The following is a 21,945-nucleotide window of genomic DNA, read 5'->3' on the forward strand; positions in this document are numbered from 1 at the left end:
CTGAGTCTGAGAAAAAGGGTGATGTGCGATGAGATGCTTCACGCTGAGAGGCCGCGCATGCAGCGCGCACGCCGCGGTATTGTACGCAGCGTACAATACAGACTGGTCAGAGAGCTGGTCGTAAGTCTGAACGGTCGTTAAACAGGTAGGTCTTTCACTGAAGAGTACCTGTACTCTACACATGCGCACACACACACACAAACACACACACAAACACACACACACACACACACACACACACATTCACCCACATATTTCCTTGGTTTTAAAAAGCTGGTGTCAGACCTACAGTGTTGAAGGGTTACATCTCTGAAGTTTATTTTCAGACCACTACTCCAGCTTCTTCAGGGTTCATCCGTGTCCTTGTGTTTTTATCGTTTTCATTCCCAGAAAACTCTCCGGGCTGGAGCTTGATCGGCCGTCACGCGCAAACACTCAAGCTGTATTCATCCAGACTCCTGACGAGTTTTTTTTTTTTTTACAAGGCCTTACGAACTGAACGGAATCATAATTTAACATGAGACAATATCGAAAAAATAAAACTAACATCTTTACAGACACTGTCACAACTCGACGACATGTCCAGGAATCCGTTTCCTCTCCTAACTATTTTCACGTCGCACACATACGTATGTGTGCCTGACCTCAGCAGTTTTTTAACTTGCAAAGAGATGGTAATTTTCTCGAAATCACGGACGGAGGCTTTGATCACACAGTGAACATCGCCACTTGCGCATCATCTCCACAGCTTCTGGGATTCACGGGCGCCTTTGGAGCTTGTGCGTGTTGTCTCATAAATCTGTTTTGACGGCAGAGCTTCTGCCTTTTGTCATTGTCAATTTACCCAATTTCCCCTCGGCCGTGTTGTATGTCCCAGTTGTGCGAAGACGATTAAAGTCACTCTCTCGCTTGCTGTGAGTTGCTCCGAAAAATATTTCTCTCGTCAAATGGCCAAAATGCAAACCTAATATATGCCGCTGTGGAGTGACAAGCCAATGGCGATCCACGTGGGGTCCAAGCATGGGATAATCTGAAAAAGGCTTAGTCTGCTTTCGAGTTTTATAAAATCAGTATAAAATCTTGCTTTGGTCTTTCACTCAGGTTAAAGTGAAGTCAGTGCATTGTTTCAAAGGAGAGTGAATTGTGAATCTCAAACGCCAATCTCAAATCAACATCAAATGGAAAGGTACAGAGGGATTTCGCCAGCACTGAATGAAAGCACAGAAAGTGAATTTCAGCTTTTTCCTTCTCCTCAGTGGGCTTTTCTTTCTTCAGTAAATGTATCGTCATAACAATGAGAGTGGCGTGTTAATGACAAAACAACGTGGTACCCATTAAAAATGGGTCCCCGCTCGTGGATCTACCCGGGTCTGCTCCAGCCATCGCTGTTGGATCAATTGTTCCCCTCAATAAGTCATCCCAGACTTTTCCACAGTCGGAGGTGGGGTGGGGGTTGCGGGGGTTGTCCGATCGTGTTGCTGCAATATAGAGGGAGGATACGTGATATTCCCCAGTCGCCTGATCAGAATGCGTCTGCGGGAAGCCGTATTGATAAAACATCCGCACGAACCAGACCAAACCAAAGGCTTGCGGGGACTTCCTGGCCTATCGGCTCTCCACTGTCTGTCTTCCACGTACAGTACAACAGTCTTTACCACAACTTGAGAACCATTATTTATGGCGGTGTGCTGATACTGACACAAGCACCACTGAACTTCATGGATCTTCCGTTACAACCCATGCGGTGATGAGTGACGATGCAGCGGATTGTTCTGCGGTCAAGGTACCAGAGTACAATGAGAGATGGCCAAAGGCCAGAAAAGGTAGAGCCAGGCATTATCAGAAGGTTTTTGGGGATTGTTTCTTGCTGTATCACCGGCCATCACAAAGGCCTGAATTGTCCCAGGATGCCACAACGTACACCAACCCAAGAATCATTTTTAAATACGTCATTATTATGCAAAGTTGCATTTTCAATGTGTTGTCCTCCATCAGTTCAAAAACCTCATAAACCAGAATCCTGAAACTATGACGACAACTATGTTGGAAGAAAACTGTTTGCAGGGTTCTCTGGGACCTTATGTTTCATGATTTCACAGAACTGCTTCATGAGTCACACTGTATGATTATCATCCATCAACTCTGTGAGCCTTTATTTATTTTGGGAGAAAGAATCAAGATTTTTTTTTTTTTCAGATAATAGTCAAAGAAACACGGCAATGGGATGTGCATCGTACGGAACCCCTTTTTGGTTCTGTGTTTTCGGGCTCTTATACAAGAGCTGGTGAAAGAAAGCAGCCGGTTTGGATCTTCTAGTCTCTGAAGTAGGGCCTTGAAAAATAAACGGAGTGCTGGAAAGTAGTTTTCTGATGCATCCAACTGGAAACATATCAGAGGAGGTGTGTGCAAATTCCTTTAAAGGCTCCCTCCGGTATTGTTTTGCATGTTTAAGCGCTCTGCTGCAATATATTCATCCCACTCTCTCAGACAATGTTTTCCACAGTGAATTACTTTTGTTGTATTTCGAAACCTTCAACGAAAGCCAAAATTTGAACTCTTGAAACAAAGTGAACTGCAGCAAATTTACCAGTGACTCTTGGTGCACATCTGTTCCTTCCACGGTAACTTCCACCTTTCCTTTTATGGTCTTAGTTACACTGAAGGTCACGTATTGAGCTGTGTGTGTTTCCTTTGAATTTCTACGTCATACCTTGATGAAAACGGATGAAAATCGCAACGCAGACAATTTAAGGTGCAACCCTTTAAACCCTTCCGCACTGGGATCTTTTGCATCCGTAACTCGATGCGATGTTAACCCGTTCAATTAACATCATTTGTTCTGGGTTACGGCCTCCACTGAATTCTGTCGCCTTTCAATTCATGTCCATGACACCGGTTGAACTCTCCGGTGTCCGTTTTCTGCCAGTGGATTTAACATAGTCTGCATCAAAATGGCCCCACGTGTAACGGCAGTAGGTTTAAATGAGCTCTCTTCCCTGTAGAAAGGAAGTTAAGCCTTCAGGAGGAGCACAAAACAGAGAAAACGGGGGAAACGGAGGAGGGAAATGGGAGCACATTTTAGTCAGGAAGCACTTCTTTTTCCATGCGTGTTAGAACGCCGGCGCTGCTTTTTTACGGCCTGGATACCTGCAGCCTGAGCCCGACGGAGGAGCGCGTTTGTGTGTGATCAAGAACCGTGGCGATAAACGAGAAAAAAGAAGGAGGAGGAATCACGGTGATAAAACTCTCCTTAGAGCCGTAACTACAGAGGTGTCGCGGCGGACTAAACACAAACCGTTAAAAGTAACTGGAACGACTATTAAACTCAGGAAAAAAGACGGGATAACATTTTCAGATGGTAAAAAGGAAAAAAAGAGAAAACCTTGTTGGAGAGAAACCTGTCGAATGCTCCAGAAAAGGCTCAGGTCTACACTCCCAAAATAGGAGTGGATGACAGCTCAGATGAGAGACAGCTCAGGCATGTACAGTACAACTCACACCTGGAGTCACTCGGCCAAGAGGGATGTTCCTTTTTGACCTGGTTCACGTTCATCGTTCACCGGAAGTCCGCCCTCGCTCACCGACCATTACACCAACCGAATCAAATCGTCCGGAAATGGTACAATTTTTTTTTACTGTTGCGGGCAAAGAGTCGAATCTCCCAAAAAGGACAGAGCTTTTCATCACTAAGACTTACAGTATATCAGCATACAATCATATGAGATGTTGGAAATAGATCCATAAGTCTAAGTAACTTAGACTTATAAGATAAGTCTTCCTCCCGGTTTGTCAAACTCCCTCTCTCTCTCTCTCTCTCTCTCTCTCCCTCTCCCTCTCCCTCTCTCTCTCTCTCTCTCTCCCCCTCTCTCTCCCTGTCCCCTGAGATCCTCCACTTGTGGGGTCAGACAGGAGTCCTCAATCGATCCTGGCGCGTGGTGGAGCGAAGTCACTCCAGGCGAGGCTCCGCCCACCCCCTGCTCCGTCCCTCGGTGGGAGGCACTTCAAGGGGAATCCTCGATGAGCTCGCCCACCCAGCCCCCTTCTCTCTCTCTCAGCTCTTTGTTTTCCTCCCCGTCCTCCTTTTTCCCCGGCTCCCCTGAGGCATCACCATTAACTGACCCCCCCCCCCCCACTACAGAGAGAGAGAGAGAGAGAGAGAGAGAGAGAGAGAGAGAGAGAGAATCGAAAAAAATGTTGTTTTGGAAAAGTGGAGAATAAGCCAATACGAGGCAATTTCTTCTTGGAAAATGAGAAGTGAGAATTTCTCTCTTTATCACCTCTCTCTCTCTCTCTCTCTCTCTCTCTCTCTCTCTCTCTCTCTCTCTCTTGCTCTCTCTCTCTCTCTCTGCCCCCTCTTCTCTCTCCCTCTCTCTGACCTATGTGATAGGATTACCAGGTTTAGGAGCAGAGCAGGTCTCTAAGCTCTTGTTTGGCTTTTGCCTCCATCTCTGATCTGGCAAGACACACACACACACACACACACACACACACACACACACACACACCCACACACACACACTAACACACACACACACACACACACACACACACACACACACACACACAGGCACATGTAGCGTATTCAGGACCTATAATTCATATTTATATTTTCGTTCAGTTGCGCGCCCTTCTCTTGTTTTCTCTACTGAATACCACACAAGCAGCTACTAGCAGCTGGCACCCTTGGGTGCTTGGGCATTCTTACTAGTATTTACGACCTAACTGGGACTGTGGCGTCCCCGAGCGGGGGTCCTCCCGTAGCTTGTCCCACCAGTGGGGTTCGTCATGCGCATGCGTCAACGTTTCCCCCCTGCGGCTCTGAGGCACCGCAAACACATGTTGCAAACACGAGGCCGTCAGAGACGAGCGCAGGAAGGCTCTTGACAACAGGCAGTGAAGATAGCACATCGTACGGGGGGAGTGAGCCAGGTGTGAACATGGGCACCGCGTCAGAGGTGGCGCTGGAAGAAGGATCGTCAGGACAAAGGACTGTCTTTTGTATAGCGGGTTAGCAAGCCAGTAGCCAGGAGCCAGGGAGAGACAGTAGGTCAGGAGTCAGACACTGCGGGAGTGACCGCAAACGCCATTGGGGTGGGTGAGTCGGGGCAAGAGTCCGGTCGGAATGACCACGGTGTCCTGTCGAGCGCACTCAGGTTCCATTGCTCTTTCGGCGCGCAGTGACCATCGCTGGCCAAAGTCGCCTGAGGCTTTGGCTCTTTCAAAAGCCAAAACAAAGTATTGCAACTTTTCCACTACAGTTTCCGAGGTCCAGTCCCCATTACCTGAGTCCGATCTGAGTCTGGGGTCCCCGGCGCTCCAGTCTGAGTCCTAGTCATAATCACCGAATTTGAGTCCCGGTCAAGTCCTCGTTATGAAAGTCAGAGTCAAATTTTGAGTCCTCAGAGTTCCAGTCCAAGTCTGTGTCAAGTCCTCACTACCCTGAGTCAAGACTCAAGTCACGGTGTTTGAGACTGATTTCCAAGTCTGAGTCATCTAAATTGTGCTTCAATGCTCCGCTCTGCTGCAGTCAAAGGAGATGACGTGCAAATAAAAAACGCCTCCATTAAACAAAAGATGACGCAGCCGCCACCTAAATATAATATATATATATATTTATATATATATATGTATATATATATTTACAGATACAGCCCTGGAAGGAGACCATTTGAAAATGTTGCCATTTCAGTGAACGGGTTTGTGTCTGTGTCTGCGTCAAAAGATCATTTTGGGTGTTCTTTCCTAAACCGTTGACCACCCTCGCCGTCTTTGTGGGGACTCGTGTCCCCGTAGACGAGTCCTGCTCCAACACGGCTCCCTGCGTAGGCCCTTCCAGTGCAGGGAATGGAGAGGGATGGAAATAGAGAGAGGGAAGAAGAGGGAGCGAGGAAGTTGTAAAACGAGCGTAAGCAGCACCGGCGTCCGTTAGCTGTCGCCCCCTCGCTGCAGCCAAACAGGATTTGCATATCGGCACAGCAGCGCCGGGGAGATAAGTTCCCTCCGTTACGCTTTGATAAATCCCTTCCTGTTCCCCCCTCGCAAACCCGGCTGAGGAGAAACCGGGAGCAAACCCAGTCCGCTCCTCTCTTCGCTCCCTCCATCTATATCTGTTGATGGCTTCCAAGCTTTCTTTCCTATCCACCCCCTCCCTCCCTTCCTTCCTTTCTTCCTCCCCATCTTCCTTTGCACCGTGACATCGCTATGTCGTAATCTATCCTTCTCTCTTTCCTTCTTCCTCCCCCTTTCCCTGAAAAAAGTTAGCGACCCCGTAGCGTCTCGTCCTTCCCGTCTGTCTGAATGGGCCGAGGCTCCCGCCGACCTCTGCTCTGCAGCCCGTGGCCTCGCCCCCGGGGGGCCGCCCTCTGGACTGCACATCGGGAACCCGAGAGCTCCGTCGGGAAGCGCGGCCGCATCGACCCCCGCGTGGATCTCCCGTCTTTGATTTTTCTTTTTCCCTGAACGGCGGCGCCGCCCACCCGCCACGACCCCCACCCCCAACCTATGCAGCAATGTACAACATTTCAGACTGTTCAACTTTGCGCCTGGCAAATGAATCAAAATATGAGAGACATTTAAGAGACAAATAAAAATTATATTAAATGATATTAAAAATATAAAAAAAAAACTATCAATATTCAGTATCCATCTGTTGCTTAGAATCAGATCGGATCTTGTCAATGTGAAGGCACAGATAAATAGAAAGAGGAAAGAGGTTGAAAGAGGTTTTTTTTTTGGTACTATTGTGTTTGATTATTTATTTCCATTTTATTCTTTTTTATTTTGATGAGTTGTGGGAGTGCTCATCTCCTAGCCTGTAAAGCTGCTATTGTTTAGATGACAGCTGTTTATTTGTATTTTTTTAAGATGAATTCATTCATATTAACTCAAATTCTCCAGAATGCACCGTTCCGAAGGCTTTATTGTGCTGCAATTTGAAGGGAGGATGTCAGAGGAATGTTTGGAGTGTTTTTTTTTTATAGAAAATCTATCAAGCTGTTTCCACACATTTTCCGTTCAGAGATGTGTAGAAACTATCGCTCCATTTGTGTTCCACTTTCAGTCCCCCCACCCACCCACCCTGACGTAGCTGTAGATGGCCGGGAGAAGGCGTCCCGCTAATGACCCCATTAGTCCATCAAGACGGGCGTAGGGTTGGGGGTTAATGATGCGGAGGCTCACCTGACAAAACAATTACATTAATGAGCGCCGGTTGCCATGGCTGCAAATGAGACCCCCACTCACCTGCGGTATAATTTGATTCGATTTGACCAAATTAATTTCGAAAATGAACATGTCCCTTCACCCGTGAGAACCCGACGCAATCGTGACGGCCAAAAGTGAAAGGCTAAATGATGGGAAAGCGGCGGTGTGAAGCTTTGACGCGAAGGGCAGCGACGCTAAATCTGAAGTCTTTCTTTCAAGCCTTTCAAATATATCTTTGTACAAGTATTTGACGACACTTTCCAAACCCGACTGACTGAGGATGATCAAACAAGAAGGCTCGAGTTAAAACAGAATTCTTGAGTTCTCCTTTAAGCTGTCCCACCGCAGAGTGTCTCCGTTTGCCTCACCGTGGCTGAACTCCGCCAAACACATTCAGACATTCATATACATGTAAGTAGCACACACCGTCTTTCACACATAACCCATGGATTTGTCTCAGGCACAGACACACGCACACACACACACACACACACACACACACACACACACACACACACACACACACACACACACACACACACACACACACACACACACACACACGTCTGTGGAGAGTCGCACCGGGGAGCACATCAAGTGACTATGTAATCGGCTTTCCCCGTTTTCCATCCACCCACAGAAACATCCCAAGAATCACTTGAGTGTGAAATGCTCCAAAAAAAAAAAACATCGTGCATCTATGGACATGGTATTTCTGGAGTGCGGCAGACTCCCCGTTCGCCCGCCTGGTGTAGCGCACTTGGCTCGCCGCGGCGGCGGGTTGCTGCTCGCGTTCTAATGACCATACGTTGCCATTCCCACCGGCTGCAGCTGCCTTGGCCGCGAAAACCAGATTAGCAACGGCGGCGACTGCCAAGCAATCGCGGGGCTCTGGTGCATCCGATGCTCTGCCTCATCCCACCTGCTCTCTAAGCCCAGTTTGTGGGAAGCAAGGAGATTATCAGATATAGATGGAGGTGTTTTTTGTTTTTTTTTACACGGCGAGAATTGAGAGCTAGAACAGGGGGGGTTGCGGAATGTGGAAAGATCAAGTGAGACGGGCAGGGAGAAGAGAGGGGAGAGAGAGTGAGAGAGAGAGAGTTTGTGGGGGAACGATATGCCTGAGTGACTCCCCTTCCGCTCCTGCTGAAGAGAGATAGGCCGGGACAGATTCCGATGGGGAGAGGCTGATGAAGTGCTTTACCCAGAAAGGGTTGCGAAGGCGTTCCGGACGGTGGAAGTCACACCGGTGTCTCCACCCTTACGAAAATGTTCCACTTCCTTCTCTTCACTTCTCCACATTCTCAACTTTGCCTGTTCCAGCCTCGACGGTTTCTCGCTCCCGATCCTGCTTTGTCCCCCTTCTTTGTCTCTTTTCAAGAAGTGCCGTTAGCCTGTGTAGCCGGGGGTTACGTTATGTATGGAATTAATAATTTCCTCATTGATTTACTTATCTTGACTGTTTTTCCATCCTTTCCCACCTGTAGGTATTGCCATAGCCAGTGCCCTAGTGGACATGTCCCAGCAGAGGGTGATGGAGTTCAAAGAGAGGGGCCTGGGCCTGAAGTACCGCAAGCAGTACACCGTGCACCACCAAGGGACCTGTGTTTAAGTCAGGAGACAGCCCCTAATTTGGGGTTTTTCCTGCTGGGTGTAATTCCACCAACTTTATCCACAGAGAGATGCTATTGGTTGTACGATCCTGGACTTGACCTTGCAGTTGTCCCTCGGTCAATGACTTCTTATCGAGACCTTTTTTCAAACAAGGATAGACTTACCATAGATCATGCACAAGGGTTTGTGTGTTCTCCATTCCTCAAAGCCCATCGATGCTGTTTGTCTCATTAGGAACCCTTACTTCTTTCCATGGATCCGCTCCACGTTCGAGGCCTCAATCTGTCTGCCCGTCAACATCGAATTAAAATCATCGAAAATGTTTTTTCTTTTAGGAAACGAAATGTACTGAGGAGAACTGTAGGAGCTTTGGATTCATAACAAAGCGATCTCACATGTGGAGTTGGACTGACAAGGTCACCTTTAAATGGACCCGCAACCCACAAAAGTATCAGCTGGAATGCAACGTGCTAATGGCCAAGTGGACAAACTGGACGTACTTTTTGATTTATATGTTGAACTAGTATCTTGTTACTGTCCAACTGACTGTCCAAAAGGTGAATTTGTTCATTTATTCAGTACATGTGATTCCTTCCGGCACTAATGTTTCAAGGTCTGAATCTTAATATTTGCTCAGGTGTTCTGCATTGGAAAGGTCCTACTATCAGTTGCTGTGGGTTTTAATGTCCGTGGGGGCTCTTGGCCTTAGAAACATCCATATGCACGAAGACAAGTTCTTTACCACTGAGTTAGGACCCCTTTGTTGGACGATATTATGCAATAGAATATCCAAATATCGCGTTTATTTTAAGCCTTGATGTAAGCTCCCGGATGTTGTCATCAAAGAGTAAATTACTACTGATGGTAATCAATTTCATACGCATCAGTTTCTTACTGTGACACTACAGTTCATGTAATTTTCCTCAACCTACTCATCAATTACTGTCATGTGTGTACATGTCATTTGTAATCTAATAAGGTTGTAACATATCTACGTATGTGTTGGTATATATTTATTACCTGTGATTATGCAAAGAACTCAGACAAACAAACATTTTACAAACAGTTGCAAGTTTTTGGAAGACAGAACAAAATATTTTCTTTAGTCTTTTAAAAGGAGTGTCATCAATTCATTCAGCATTTTTTGTTTTAAATCTCGGTGATTATTTTACACGATGAAAATGATGTTGAAAATCGTATGCAAATCATAGCAGGATTTGTGCGATGTCAAGAATTAACAAATTGATGTTTGCATTGTGTTGATCCTCCCAATTTCTAATTCCAAACTCCTTTTATCTAACCAACAGCACATCCACTGTTGTCTTCAATTCCTCATCTTTTACGTCAGCGTCGGACCTAATTCGATCAAGTTTCGATCCTTTACGTTGAAACATTCTGTTTGCACCAGTTTGTTCATGTCGAGATTTCTATTAACAGATGGCAGCTCATCGCACTGTGTGTAATCATGCAAGTGTTTAAATATGTAAATTTACTATTAAAATATTTTCAATGCCTCCGAGTGTAATGGGATCCTGTATCGTCTCCGTATCTTCCTTCCTCTGGTGTTGTGGGACCATATTGATTAATGTTCTCTGGATGTCAATAGGGTCAGATAACAAGGCAAGCAAACAGTATATTCTCTGCCACCCAACACCCTCGCTACTGTTACGCCGCGGCTGGCTCAGCAAACTGCCTCGGCCAAGAGGAGATTATTAACAGTAGCAAGAACAGGGAGGGAATGAAATAGAAGTTTAGAAACAGGATCAGGTGTGAAAATAGATTGCAAGGCAGTCGGTGTTGATGGTGTGTGTATGTACGTATACAGTACATAGCTATTTATCGATCAAACCCATTGTTGTCATCTAGCAGTGTTTTTGAACGACATACTGTACATGTTCATGCTGAAAAGCGGCTTCTTTCAAGACAGAACAAAGGGCAACTTTGCACTTTGTAAAAGAATGACACGTTTTGTTTCCAAATCAGTCCATATGTGACGAGTTAAAAATCTATAAGTTGTCATATTTGGAAAGTAGTTACTATTGATACTGTCAGAGAATGTCATGAGGAGCTTAGTTTCAGCGAAGTGGTAATGCCATAGAAATCAATGTTAAAAAGCCACCGTTGCCAAACCACTGCATGACAACAAAGAAGTGACTTGACTCATAGTGTCAAACTGCGAACAAACTGGGGAGCTTGTCTCTTTGTTTTGATGTCACATTTTAGTTGCGTAGACAACAGAGTGGCTGCATACCTGTTGCTCGTTGGTAGGTGTAAGGAGCAACAGCTAAAAGCCCCATCCTCACACTCACTCAGGAGAGGAGCCCTTGTCATGACACATGTCCACCTGCTCGTTGGGAGGTCGAAGAAGCAACAGGTAAAACCCCCATCCCCACACTCACTCAGGAGAGGAGCTCTTGTAAAATAAACTGTGTCTACAATCCCGTTGTCTGTGTCTCTGTGCCGGAGATGTCTGTTCAGGTGCCACTTGTAGATGACTCCGTCCACACGCAGGGCTTCATGGATGGAGACGGCGACTGAGTGGGAATGAGGTGCTGCACGGCTGGAGTTTAATTATAAAACAGTGAAACAAAAATGCTCGCCGGCCACAACGTGAAGGTAAAGTATTCAATAATTGAGCAGAGTCCCTTTCTCGTTCTGGTCCGCAGGGTCTCCTGCACCACGTGCCCTCACTGCAAGATAAACAACACATAAGGTAACTCTCCCAGCTGACTCTGTCTCCGAGTCAGAACAGCTGCCTTGGTGCAGGACGAAGCCTGCGCTGTAGCCCCGGCTTAACCACGCCCCCTCATCTGCCACAATCACCATCAAACAATCAATCAATACAGACTCAATCGAAGATGCAGGAAAAGGAACATTTTTTCATTGAATGAGATTGCTCCGACGATATCCTACCAGTAAAGAATGCCGCTTTCGAAAGTATTTATTGTTTCTACATGTATATTCTGTTGCAGCCACATTAAGGCAACTATTAAAATGTTACACTTCAGTTTTAACCGGAAATATGTCCCCAGGTTGATGAAATTGAACAGACCAGCTGACCACCCCTTATATTCTACATAAAGGCTACATGTGTGCAGAGGATGTACCGCTCATCGCCGCCATTTCCGGAAAACGAGCTCGGGCCGCACTCTGGTTGCTTATTCGTGTAAACACAGACCCACCAGCGTCATTCCACAGCCGGTAACAGTGGCAGAGTGTCACCGCTTGTCAAAGTGTTTGCCAGATAGCAGCTGGCGGCGAGAAATCCTGGGGAGACGAAGAGCAATTTCCTAAAGCTGGCTGAGTAATTGACAGAAAATATACAAAAAGGGAGGCCACTTGAAAGCTTCCAAGGAGTACACCGTTATGTGAACAACGGTAAGGTTGTTATTACATTATGAACATTGCAATAATTTCCCTGTCCTCCAAACTATGTATCTAATGTTATAATATTAAAGTAATCTGAATAATCATCTCTTCCTCACCAAGTGTGCCGTGAAAAAATTTGATTGAGAACGGAAACCAGCTCTTGTGCTTCAAGATCAAAGTTGCAAGGCCACACAAATTCATCAAATAAATCGCTTTCAAACAGAATAGCAGCTCCAGTGATGAAAGATTCAACTCTCTTTGGAGATTCAGTTCTTGACGAGTCATGTCACCGACGAGTCCCATTTGAGTCGGGAATGGAATTCCCACAGGAATCACAGTCACCATTATTTATTTTGGTGGAATGCGAAGTGAAGATTAGCCACATTCTTCGTGAATAGGGCCCTACCAAATTCACGGCAAATTTTGCTCAATTTCACAGATCCAGCCTCTCGACGATGACATATTTCACGGATTTTACGAGGGGAAAAACACGGCATTTCACGGCGATGATTAAATTAAACTTTTTAGGCGTGCACAGTCACGACATGCCTGGGGTTTTATGTTTACATCCGGCAGCGGCAAAAAAATTGATAAAAACAACATCTTAAGCTTAACATGCACTCTACAGTATTGATATGACAGCGAGTTTAAATGTCTGTTCACAAAATCTGGCTGTGATGGACGCAACTCCCCATTGTTGTCAACAAACAGTTTAACAAGTGGTCATAAATGAAAAACTTTTCACAGATTTCTCGCCTTAAATAATTATCAGAAAACACTTTTTGTTTTTTTAGAGAGCGGATGAGACCCCGTCGCTTTTGTCTCTTTTGTTGCTGCATGTGTGAACGGGCGGTCAGGTCCACAACGAGTCTCAGACTTCCAGGCCCCAAATGGGGACCTGCATACCCTGGCTGAACTGGAGGGGGTTCTAGACGCCATGTTTGGAATGTCTGTTTAAGTCACGGATCACTTCCCTGACTACGGGAAGTTTATTAAATCGGTGGCCCGGTTGAGGAGGTCGGCAGGGGCAGTGTTGGGTGACATAAAGAGGTACCAACTCAAGAAACACGTGACGGCTTTCAGGAAAGAGAACTGTCGGAAGGGGATGGGCAGACGTGACTATACTGGGGGTTAGGACGGCTGTGCTTCACTGGGCGTTCTCTCTCCTTTTGCTAGTTTTTCGCGACTGGCAAATTGGACACTTTTGCGAGTGATTGGGGTGTTGGGGAGGTGCTGTGCTCTGTCCAGGATGATTCCCTCATTGTTAACCAGTGATTTTCCTGTGGTAGCTGTGATCGTCTCTCTCTCTCTCTCTCTCTCTCTCTCTCTCTCTCTCTCTTTCTCCCTCTCTCTCTCTCTCTCATCAAGGGGCAATGGGCCAGGTGCTGGGGCCCCTCAGCCACCCCCTCTGCATGTGCCTAGTCATTACCCATCAGTAGGCCGTGATAACAAGCAGAGTTCTACACGTTTCTGGGTTAACAGGATAGTGAGACTTTCATGGCAGAAAAGAAAAAGGTGGAGAAACGCTGATCTACTCCATGATTGATTTAAATCTCAAACTGCCACAGGAGAAGTGTTTGGCCATTGACAGACTGGCATCAAAGTCCGTACATTATCCAGCCACTCAAGACATTCAGCAAAAAAAACTTTAAATCTATACGGCTTGAACACAGAAGAAAGGCACAACAAATGAGGTTAATGCTGCTGCTTTCACCGCCATTTGTGACCGGCAAGAAGGTAAGTGCTCTGCTTTCTGCTCCACACTCTGAAAGCGTCTTTCTTAAGATGAAAGGCTGCTGTATTGGCACTAAGTGGCCTGTTGGCATCACTACTCCCAGTTCAATATCTGGATAGTCGATGGCAGCAGAAAAGTGATGCGCTCTCTCTTTTAGCCTGACATAAGGGCTTTTTTTTTTTTTTCCTTCTCCATTTGGCGCTTGGAGGTAAGAAAGCAAAAAAAAACCAAAACGGGACGTCTGAGGTCAGTGCATAATGACGAAACAAACAAGCAGAGGAAGGTTTTTTATCGTCAGACGGGGAAACAGTCGTAAAGGCAGTTTGTGTTGGTGGAGAAACACTCCACCAACACAGAAAAATGAAAATACTTCTCCTCTCGTCGTCCTATAGAAACACCTGTTCTGCACCTCTGGCTGTAAGGTCCACTTAATGAGACTAGATCATATTCATATCTATGCACCATTAGTTGATTATATATTGCATTTTGCCATAAATAGTCACAATTTAAAATTAGCTTGTTCTGCCAAGCCCATTTTCATAAAAACAAGCGATGAGTCACGGTGAGGATTGTCGCGTTGCTCTACAGACGATTAAATTTCAAATCATTTTAAATAAAAATTGTATAATGACATAACATTAAATAGAAAGCCAAATATATAAAAATATATACGGGATATACAAATGTGATTCATCAGCGATTATTATTGGGTATTGTAACCGCACTTTCTAGATGGAAATACAAGAAAAGCATTTCACCGGTTATGGAAAACAACCATTGGATTCGTATTTCAGTCTGTTTTATAATTCAAAGTAAAGGGTGTGATGATATAAACAGTATGATTATTATCATTATATACCAAATATATGTCAAATAATGACATGAGTGGTTTTCTCATGTATGAGTCAATGAGTTGAAATTCAGGACGGACCTTGTAATGATACTGATATTTACTGAAACATTTATGAACGTTACACTGAAGGGTGAATGTATATGTACGTCTGTATCTTTTTTCGCATGCTCAACTTTGCTTCATCCTTCTCTCCCTCTCTCTCTCGACACTTTCTCTCGTTGTTGTACCTTTCTCCTTTCCTATTTTCTGTTGGATCACTCTTGCGCTCTCTCTCCCTCTGCCTCTCTCTTCCTTTCACCTTCCTCCCTCCCTCCCTCCCTCCCTCCTTTCCCACCACCTCTTGCTGAGAACTCAAGGTCGTGCAAGGCAGCTGTCTTTCACCCTCTATCCATCTATCTATCCATCTATCTATCTATCTATCTATCTATCTATCTATCTATCTATCTATCTATCTATCTATCTATCTATCTATCTATCTATCTATCTATCTATCTGTCTGTCTATCTATCTATCTATCTATCTATCTATCTATCTATCTATCTATCTATCTATCTATCTATCTATCTATCTATCTATCTATCTATCTATCTATCTATCTATCTATCTATCTATCTATCTGTCTGTCTGTCTGTCTGTCTGTCTGTCTGTCTGTCTGTCTAGGCGAGGCAGTGTTCTGGTGACGTGTACTATTGTCCAGACCTCCGTCTTACGGGCGTTTATGGTCCAATTCCGCCGGGTAATTTGGGAGGACGAGTGACCGGGCGGTGGTTGAGGGCCGTCGGAGAATAACAAAGGGCACGGCTGTCTGTCCGCCGCTTCCTCACACGCACGCACACGCACACACACACGCACACACACATATGGAGAGTCGAACATAACCTCTGCGGTCGCATGAAGAATGTCCGCCCTGTTAACTCCGCTGGGTCCGTGAGCCACCCAGTCCCACGCTGCACGATGCCTTGTCGTCATCCTTCATCTGCCCTAACAAAGGCTTCCCTTTTTCCACATGCTTCCCACTGAGCACAATGACAAGATGGATGAAAGGGAAACAGTGAGGGATTGTGAGCGTAATTAGATGGGACCGATAGGCTAATGGGAGTCATCTGCAGCGAAGGGTTTGTCCGGCACAAGGTTGCCACCAGGATCAGCTGAGGTCAGCATGGACGTTTTGGCTTACTTCCCACGGCGCTGTCTCGCTTCCTGCTCCTTTTGTTTGTAGGATGGTCTTTTTTTTATGTAAATGATACAGAGCTAATTGGGAAGTATGAAGTGTTTTTTTTGTGGATTCGCAGAATATGGAACCTTAAGTTGAGAGGAAGGCACAAGTCAAAGACAACAAAGACGACATCCAAGAATCAACGTTCAAGGCTTGGTCATTGACCTTAAGGCAATAACAAATCTGTGGATCTCAACAGCAGAGGGAGAGATGACCAGGGCTTCTCAAATTTTTTGGCTGCCAAGCTCTAAAAAAAGTCAAAAAGTCTTTGATATTACTTTGATTTGTGCCATAAAAATTACAATTTGTGCCGCTATGGTTTTTTGATATATTATCATTATTATTATTATTATTATTATTATTATTATTATTATTATTATTATTATTATATTTCATGAGCTGTTGTGTACATTTTTATCACCAAATTGTAGCCTGCTGAAAAGTTATGCGTTGTGCATCTACCGAATAATTTAACGGAGAGAATTATTTCTGAAAATGTATTTTTATGTTGTGAAAAATAAAATAAAATAAAATAAAATCATAATAACACATTTTCCTTATTTTTCTGCTTGTTCAGAAAATCATCTCGCCGCCCCCAGAAAATATTTAGCGACCCCCCTCCCAGGGTTCGAGACCCACAGTTTCAGAACCAGTGCCCTAGACTTCCACCCATAGAATTTATCACTGGTGGTAGAAGGGCATTGTGGCTAAGGTGCTTCTCCAGAATAGCTGGGCTGCTTACCCCTGTAACTGTGGACTCAACATAACCTGTACAGACTAATCAATTGCTCAACTCTACAATTGTTGTGGCGTTTATTTCCAATTGATGAGCTTTTATTGGGTGAAACCTACATGTTACAATTACATGGGTCTTGAACTACGGTGCTGGCTTGGGATTTATGCTCCCAATTCCACTCTAATCTTTTTCCCTGCTAATAGCATTTTCTTCCCACATGAATGAGTGCACCTACTGTATATATTACAGCCATGAACCGCCTACACAATTAGACTGATTGCAACGTTCAGAAATAATGACGACAAACACATATATTAGTAAATTGCTGCGCCACTCGTCTGGATGACGTGAACTGGTCCAGACGGGATTTCACGGCGTTCTCCAGTAAATCCCTTAGTGACACGTAAAGAGGCGTTAATTCCAGCCTGAGTCAGGAGGCTCAGCGTGTTTATGAGGAGCTTTACGGCCTCCTCCTGGAATGGTAATTATTAATAGGGATATGATACAGATGACTCTGGTCCCGATGTCCCGAGCATTATGAAGTGCCAACCAATTTGACAGTTAGTTTCGGTGTTGTAGGCACCTAAAATGCACCCCATCAACGCACTAATATCATCATGAGGCTTTGTCACTGATATTGACCAAACCTAAATCCAGCGGGGAAGGGTCAATGAATGATGCCATTTCTGACGCAAATGTATTTCTAAAATTAAATAGGTTTTCAAACGTCCTCATAACCTCATCAACCATATGCCGCCCAACTTTTATTTAGATGACGCCAAGAATCGAAGTTCACAGGGACGATGGCCAAGGCACTGTGCTGATGTGGTCAATTAATTGACAAAAGTTGGGTCAAAAACGGGATGACCACGCACGCAAACAAAAGACACCAACATTTCAAAAGCGGCCTTGATACCCTATTTTTAGATGATGCACAAAGGTAATGTCCTGCCGCTCTCCACGGAACACAGATTGAATGAGCTGTTGATACCTTTCAATGAGCTCAATCGTCACAGCGAGGCACAGCTTGCAATCCAAAAAAATCCAATCCCCCACATCTACGAGAAGTGATACTCAATGGCTGTTTTTCACTGCCCTGTTCTGAAGGCCTGTGGGGTTTAATTTCGGGGGCATGCGTTGCACTTCATTTGACATGAATAGCTTATTTTTCGGACTGGGGGCTCAGCCTCGGATCTTGTGCCATTTCTGTTTCTTTTTCTCCACATTTCCATGTGAATGAGAGTTCAGCGGTCTCCAGCTCAGTGTCTCAATGGGTTACAATCACAAATAAAGATGGATTTTATTCATTCTTTTGGCCTGGTGCAATTCCGGTTGATGCACAATGAACTTCTAAAATACAGACGATTGTGCAAAAAGGTTATAGATCCATGCAAACCAACGAATACCATGTCCCGCTCTCGAGCCCAAAGGAAATTAACCAAAGCGGCGTAAAGCAGCTGTTTCCAGGAATATTTTAAGCAGTCTAGATGTTTCCTAACTCAGTAGCTCTACCAGAACCATCACAGCCCTTGCGGTTACTCATATTTGAATCAAATCAAATCAAATCAAATCAAATTACTTCTTGCATTGACTATTATTCAGATTTTCATGATCATTTTCTCGCCCTTGATTCTCCATTATGTTCACAGCTCGGACCTTAATTGCCAGTTCTGTTTCATGTAAAAAAATGGGGCTCGGGGTGATTCTATTCTTTCGCTGGACAATCTATACACTGCTGACTTCCCAAACAGCTTTACCCACAGCTATATACAGTTTAGGTCTTATTGGCCTGTTCAACGATTCGTTATTTCAACCATTTTGTAATTGGAGCCATTTAGCCTTACAACGACAAAAGGGGAATCTAGCTCCTGTTTGGAAAACAGAGAGGGTCCATTTCCTTCATTTCCTGTGCATGTGTTACTTCAAAAGGTTAGGTGGCAAGATGTTTCTTTTTACTATACATTTACAGTTTTCAAGAGCTGAGAATGACTCTTCCTAAGACGCTGTCGCTGGGTGCAGGTCAGTCCTCTGAGAGTTTCTTCTGAACCGTAGAACATGAAGACGTCGGGGGTTGGAGAATGTGTCGGGGATGTGACGGTCTGGGAAACATTTAGTTATATATATATATATTTTTTGATGGTTAAATTGAAGATGCCTACAAATAGATATTAAGAGATCTATGTTGAAGAACAGTGTCATTGGTGAAATATTTGTTTCAAACTGTTTAATTATGAGCTTAAACTGTTTCAGCAACGCTGGTTGGAGCCTCAAAAACCGTTACCTTACCTTTACTATCAGACTGCTTTGGGCTCTGGACGGCTAGACTGGGCCTCGCCAGGTTTCACGAGGTCCAATAATGCCAAATGGCTATGGGCGGCGATAAGCTCCCTCAGTGAATGTGTCCCGAGAATGGTTTACAAACAACACATTTTTCAAAGGGAAGGGTCTTCACCCGTTGGCGGCACAGTGGCTCAGCGGTCAGTGCCGATGGCTCGCAGCACGAAGGTTCCAGGAAGGGCCTTTCTGGGCACGTTCACCCCATGTTCCCTAGGGAGCAACCTGTAGCTCCCCCAACTCAGACAGCAAGACAGAAGTCCATTAAATAGATGCCCATTCCACTGTAGACCGCTGGAGGATTTAGCGGTCAGCCCCCTCCTTTGTTGCGGTCGTACTTTTTGGGTTTTAACAGCAGGTCGGGGTCTGCGGCGGGCAGGGAAGCGTCTTTAGACGGTGAGTGGACTGACCGGCCTCTGCAGAACCCGATCAGATCCATCCCAGCTCAAGCTCGGCTCCGGCCGGAGAGGCGATCGCACACGGGGGGGCCTCAGATGACTCTGCCTTTATCCCTTCTTCTCATTTCGGCTCCCTCTGTATCTCCCAGAACAAACAGGCCGACAACGGAACCCCGCCGGCTTTTATCAGCCACTCGGGATTACCTCACATGGCCTCAAACTTTTTCATTAATCACACCTAGTATAGTCTTCCCGGCGTTGTTTTCGACCGATCGATTTCTCCTGATGTCACACGAAGGAGTGAAACAATGAACACGGCGACACTCTCAGATGAACGGTTTTAATTATAACTTTTGTACAATAGATTTTACATTTTCACAAGCTAAGAAGTTTAAGATGCTGGATAGCTGAAGAGACGGTCAACCTCCCCGATAAGTCATTTTTTTATTTTTTTATTCTTAACAACAGACAGGACAGAGATGAATGCAAATATAACCATCCTCTTTGCCTTTTAAGGCCTCTTTACAAACTGCAGCTTTTTGGCCTCAAATTACGTTTGGCCACCGCTGAGCTATGACGTACCAGATCCAGGTTCAGCATTGAGCCACGTACACGACATCAATTTTCCTTTCAGATAGAATACCTCAGTGGTGCAGAGATTTTCGAGGTCCACACTGAACCTTGTCCATGGGCTTCAAATATAAAATTCACGCACGTGAGACTGCTTTGAAAAGGTATCAGCCCTCCGAACAAAGAAGGACCGACATGATGAATTTAATCATCAAGCAACAAACCACCCAACGCATATTAACGTCCTTTCACCATTTCTCTTCAGGACAGACACCAAAAGTCCACAGATGGTGTTTAAATAGTAACCGGGTCGTCTACGTTGTTTTTATTGCATTTGGTATCACCCACCATGCAATGGCAGCCTCTAGTTTAAATGTGTTTTTTTCTAATTCAGTGGCAAGCCAAACTCTTAACGTCATTACGGTCGACTGCAGTTTTAGTAAAATGTTCATCCGGTCCCTTTTAGTCCCACTCGTCTCAACTTTGACTTCCTTCTCCCCTTCGCACAAAAAGTTCAAAACAAACCCCAAAAAGTAGTATAAGGTAGAAAAATAATCAGATGTCATCGGCCAAAAAAAAGAATATCATATTTAACCAACTCCATCAATGGGGCTATGATACAAGTTCAATATGCTTAGGAAATACAGTAGTATTTAAGTTGATTTAAGGTCAGGAACACTGATATCCTCCTTAGATGCAATAGTCATCAGAAATCCTTTATATATTGTACGTACATATAGCATGTTCTAAAAAAAAAATTGTGCATTTTTCAACGTATTCTATTTGTTTCTCTGAATTCCGTAGTATCTCATAATGCTCTGCGACAGAATATTATCATGACATTTATCGGTCTAATTATTCTTCCATTCAAGTACACAAAGTACATATATCAGGTTTATGCTCGGTAAATAACATGTAAGTTCTATTATACATCAATCATATTTCAAGAAGCACATAAACCCAAGCAGCATGTAATTACAGTCGGTAATGGTCCAAATGGTTGAAAGTAAAGTATTGTAAAACAATGAGAAAACCTTTTTGAAACTCTCCAATTCATCGGATTTAGCGTGTCTGTAAAAATAAACTGCTGCGTCAATTTATAAGTGAGCACATACAAATGGTCAGTTTTGAAAAAAAAAAAAAAAAGTAAGAAATTGGAGATGAGAAAACAAAAGGTGTTATTTTGTAGTTGTTTTTAAGTTGAAACAGCAGTTTTTGTACAGTGTATGAGTGAAGTCCGTCCTATATTCCCATCCCCAAGTCAACTGGGAATAAAATGCCCGAGCTGAATGTGATCTTTCACTGGACGTGGGATAAAGGAAACCAAAGTGCTCGAAGAAGTCGATTCTCTTCAGAGAGAACGTGGTGGTCTGCAAAGAACGTCAGTTTTAATGTTACGTTACATAACATCGAGCTCATGGTGCTACAAGCTTCTGTGAGCGCGGAGAAAAGAAGTGAATATAAAGCACAACTAGCAGAATGGGTTATCTTCACTAAGTGTCATGGAACCGAACTGTTTTCCTCAATATTCTTTCTCCATTTTAATGGAGCGACGTTAAAAATGGTCGATTTTGAAGAATTAGGAGAATGTACAATCATCATTAGAGGCATCAAAACCTGGCTCTATGTGTGTGTGAGAGCTGTTTTGTGAGTTTTCTCACTTTTCTAATGTGTCTTAATCTGATGTGGGAAGAGCTGTGTTGCTTTAAGTCAATGTTTCTTTTTCATTAAAAGGGGGAAAAAAACCCCAATAATGGTAATTTTGGTAGTTTTCTGATTGACCGCACGGTTCCTCTGTTCCTGTGAATGTTTCAGTGAAATGTCTCATAACCAAAACACAGGCATACCACAGTGAGCGCGTGGTTCTGTCCGTAGTTCCGTTCTAATCTACCGACAGATTTTGATGACAACAAAGCA

General features: G+C 44.5%; 1 protein-coding gene across 1 annotated transcript in view; it reads left to right on the forward strand.

Annotated features, from left to right (window-relative positions):
- Positions 1 to 10,331, forward strand: part of LOC307242450 (attractin-like protein 1) — a 258,960-nt gene extending 248,629 nt beyond the window's left edge. The window contains exon 30 of the mRNA XM_080016946.1: positions 8,691 to 10,331. Within this exon, the coding sequence (XP_079873072.1) occupies positions 8,691 to 8,815 (125 nt within the window). The 3' untranslated portion in view covers positions 8,816 to 10,331. The remainder of the gene's footprint in view (positions 1 to 8,690) is intronic.
- Positions 10,332 to 21,945: the final 11,614 nt, after the last annotated feature.

This window comes from Zeus faber (genome assembly GCF_960531495.2).
Source record: "Zeus faber genome assembly, chromosome: 16".
NCBI lineage: Eukaryota > Metazoa > Chordata > Actinopteri > Zeiformes > Zeidae > Zeus > Zeus faber.